Source organism: Rhagoletis pomonella, unplaced genomic scaffold (genome assembly GCF_013731165.1).
Source record: "Rhagoletis pomonella isolate Grant_MI unplaced genomic scaffold, Rhpom_1.0 Rhpom_scaffold_13012, whole genome shotgun sequence".
In the NCBI taxonomy this organism is placed as follows: domain Eukaryota; kingdom Metazoa; phylum Arthropoda; class Insecta; order Diptera; family Tephritidae; genus Rhagoletis; species Rhagoletis pomonella.
The window spans coordinates 1-4,427 of NW_023471541.1; the positions used below are offsets into that span (position 1 = coordinate 1).

The 4,427-nt window shown below is 37.5% G+C and overlaps 1 protein-coding gene across 1 annotated transcript; it reads right to left on the reverse strand.

Annotated features, from left to right (window-relative positions):
* Positions 1-50: 50 nt before the first annotated feature.
* Positions 51-4,188, reverse strand: LOC118756924 (endoplasmic reticulum metallopeptidase 1-like; the record flags this gene model as incomplete). The annotated part of the gene is made up of 6 exons (XM_036491659.1): positions 4,081-4,188; positions 1,923-2,451; positions 1,679-1,853; positions 1,528-1,612; positions 330-450; positions 51-205 (listed from the first exon to the last, which is right to left on the reverse strand). Coding segments are annotated over exons 1-6 (1,173 nt in total), but the record flags the coding sequence as incomplete, so codon positions are not given.
* Between the last annotated feature and the right edge of the window lie 239 nt (positions 4,189-4,427).

Here is a 4,427-nt window from a genome sequence, read left to right on the forward strand (position 1 = left end):
CTGAAGGCTTAAGATCTATTCACTGTAAGAAGGTTTACTTTTTCACTCACCTCTGGATCTTTTAATTCTGTAGAATTGCTGAAAGCTCGCGCCAGTGCCAATATATTATCGCCAGTACGTTGTAGCGTTCCACGTGGTATAACATCAATCCTATCGAATTTCGTGTGGTATACATAGCCATTTTTAAAATGTGCAATATCCAAGCCTATACAAGTTTTTGGGGAATAATTTCTTTTTACTGATTCATAATTTTTTTCAATCTACATATATATCCTTAAAAGTCTCACTAATGCCTTTTATAACTATATCATACTTATGTGTGCACTTACCCGGTATATGTCCGAAATTTTTGAAAATTCTAAAGTCTGAATCCGAAGGTATAATGCCGGATTGGAATATTTCTTCTGCGAATGTTGTCGCAAATGAGCGTTTAGCAGTATTACGGTAGATCTGTAAATTAGTAAAGCGTTCAAACATGTCGGTTTTCACATTTTACTTAGGTTTGGAGATGAATAGTGGTACCATTAATAGAAGAGGCTGCGGAGCTAATAAGAGTCATGTAGATATCTACTCTGGTTACCACAAATTTCATTACCAGAGTACTGTAAGCAATTATTGAATGTATCTAAACCTAGTGCGGAGGAGGAAGAGAGTACAGATGAGGGAGGATTTTGTTGATTTCAAACTTTCTAATAAACATATGTATGCATATTAGGGTGCCTTACCAAAACAAGTTGCGGTTTCCATCGGAATTACACAATTTATTATATTTTAAGACTTCAGTTACAATATTTCGGAAAATTAGTAAGATTTACGTGAGCTAGATCAGTTTGAAAATATCTTAAAAAAATATCTTTGCTAAATTTTTTTTAACTATTTTTATGCATATGGGAAAATAGTATATACCCATTTTTCGTATACAGAGTGATGCATCCTAATGTAAATATATAAAGTGTTCCTTTATCCGTCAGTTTTACAGAATCTAGTCAAAAGCATGGCTGGGACCTTTCGGATATCCTTTCAGATATAGACCATTATATACAGCCCTAATAGGTGTTTACGACCAAATCAAAATCTAATTAATTGGCATTCAATTGAGTACTCGTATGAACAAATCATATGTACAATCAATTCTCACTTTCAAATAGTTGAAAATAATTTAACTTTATCTAATCTATTCAAACATTTGGTCTTAACTCTTAGGTAAATAAACGATGGAAAAATGCGTAAGGCATTCCTTTTACCAAAGACGAAAAGATTTACAATTACGCTATAACGATAACATGCATGAACATGTAAGCAAATGGGTAATATGTATTAGGACATCAGGAAGAAGACTTTGAAAGGACGATGGGGTTTCTAGGTAAGCGAACGAGCGAGCGAGTGAGTGAGCTCGCGAGGTTTGGGAAACGAATACGATTATTGTATATTCGCGATTATGTATGTATGTAGGTATGTAAGTTAAACCAAGGCCCATAACGAAATGACGCGCTCATGAATTTCTTACTACAAAAAACAGCCACTTACTTTCATTAACCATGAGTGATTGGGTCCGGATTGAAAAAGAAGTTCACGACCACCGCTACCTGCTGAATCCAAGTTAATGACCGCTCTAATAATATATATTTTTATAGTCATGTACAATTTTCATCCGCAACCCATAAATTCCCACACTTACTTGCAATTTTTAGCCCATTCGTGTTGGGTAACAAAACCGTGTGTGGCCTGCAAAGGATTCTCTTCGGCGCCATTGAATAGAAATACAATTGGATGTGTGAAAGTTTGACGAGTTGTGGCGAGCACGCGCAGAGTCTCGAGCAGTATAACAACCATAGTGCCATCATCGCCGGCACCTATGTACAATTTTTCAAATAAGCAGACTCAAATACTCATCGCCCCACACTCAATCTCGATTTACTTACCTGGACTGCCAGGTTTCGAGTCAAAATGGCTGTTCATGAGTAAGGCCGCTTCGCTGGTGGAATTTTTACTCCTAATACGTACCACAACGTTTTGTACCGCCTGATACATATTCACCATTTGCCAATGCATATAAGCGCCAGAGACAACCTGCACATCGACATCCAATTCGAAGAGATCCTCGTGCATAACACTTCTAATCTTTTCCAATTCATTTTTAAGCAGTTCCACTGTATGGTTTTCATTTGCATCACTTCCCACAACTTTTGGTCCGATATGGTTGAAATCGTATAGTATATTTTCGGCACGCTCGGCTATGAATTGACCAGGATATGAGCTCTCGCTTGCGATTGTAATTCCTTCGGGTAGTGATAGGAAAAGTGGTATTACAACGGCATACAAGATTGCAGGCCAAATAATTAGAAATGCTGGAGCAAGAAACCATCGAACTTTGGAGGATTGCTTTTTGTGGTAAGACATTTTGTCAGACGTAAAGGGCTCAGTCGGCACTTGTTCCCCATCCGGTGCCACCTGTTGATTGAAAACATAAATCACTAATATTTACCTGAAACTTTGATGTAGTCTGAGTTATGTAAGTTAGATTTTTGGTATTCCTTATTTCGATTCACTACTCACAAAGTGGTATCAACATTTCGTACGACTTATTGATTAGACTTGGTCGTGAAAAGAACTTTCTCTATTCGTTAATAGTTAGCATCAGTGATAGGTAGAGATTGGCCTAAAGTACTGGGTAGTCTCTAAGGAGCGCAACGTTACATACACTTTGCCTGTTACCGTAAAAATGTGGTTATTCCATGGGAATGTTCCAGGTTTTTGGCAGCATCAACAGAATTTATTACCGAGTTGCCTAACGTTACTTTTAAATAATTGTCTAACTTTAAGTTTTCTTCTAAATTATAAAGCATTGGAACTTACTTGAATTCAATAATAGGCCATTAGCATTCGCCCAGCCATTTACGCGACTTAGATCTCCATTGAGATTACGTTTTGCTCACAAATGTGTTGATTTGGCGATGCATTATTCATTTCAAAACCTTTGAAAGGAATGAAGGCATGGCAATTGGTCTGAAAACAGCTTTACATTTCAAAAGGGGGATAATTCTGGCCTTCTTCCAATAGCTCGGAAATACGGACGTTGTCAAAATAGGGTTGAAAGCGTAGGTAAGGTACGGAAGAATGAATGGCAATATACACTTAATGAATTTAGGATGGCTTCCGGCAAGACCAACGGCGTTTGATTTCACAGATAGTATGGACTCAACATCAATTTCATGTATACATTGAAAAGAAAACCGGTTTCACAGGTGGCTCAGAACCCGTTGGTAATGCAATATGTATAGTTAATCCGATAGGTGGCGCAGGAGTCGAGATACTTGAAGTAAGCGTATCTATAGTCCGATTTGGTTGATATTTCGAACTTACTCGTTCGTATATTAACTACATGAAAAAAAATATATATTTTTTTCTTCTACTTTAAGAAGAAAATGTTTATTATGAAAAAACTTTCAGCCCTCTTTTAATTCGAGTTTTAATGATCGGTCGGTAAGCCTACCACTTTAATTTTTACTATTTTTGGCCACACGCGTTACACTGTGCGTCACTTCCAAACGGTAAACGGATTTATGAGAAGCACTTTCTAGATAGTATTACCTTTGTATGTTTGCCCTTGCCGGCCAAATAAGAGATGGACCGCTGTTGAAAAAAAAACCTGTTATAACTTAGATGTTGTTCGGATCAGGTATTGAACCTAGGTTCGACGGAGTGATAGTACGCACTGTTGACCACCCAGCTACTGTGGCCGCAGTTTCGTCGCAGCAAAAGAAAAAAAATATATCGTCGCTTGAAGCAAAATGCTTCGTATCCGCCAAATGCGGCTATGTTAAATGATCAAAACTACCAGCTTCGTACGAATCGGGAAGAACTTGTTCGTTACCATGGCGATTATATATCTCTCTACAAGTTTTTTTTATGTACTTTAACCCAACATGCCGAATTATTCTGCTTCGTTTTCGGTGAGCTAATCGAACTTGTATATTTTATTAAATTTATCAAACCACTTTTTATCTTATAAAGCTCAATAAATAAGAAAAAAAAATGATGTGTTAAAAAAAAACAGAGTACTTTTGAAATTACGTTTACCTTTCGCTTAAGGTAATGCCAGAAGTCCGTACAACCGAAAAAATCCCGTAGACAGACACGATCCAACTGATGCCGCCACCACGCCCGCAGCGATTCGAGAGTTAGCATTTTATCAATGCAAAATCACCGGTTCCATACATACATATAAAAGATGCAAACAAACGCCGCTGAGCAATAAGTTGATCAAACGGACGCGGTAGGGGAGGAGGATTAGTTGAACGTGCCACACTTCGGTATTATGCGTTCTGATAAAGCTGCGCGTAAGCCGTTGAGTATGTAAATAATAGAATCAAGTCTTCTTTTTTTTAACAACAACTAATCTTAGTTTTCACTTGTTTAAGCTGCAT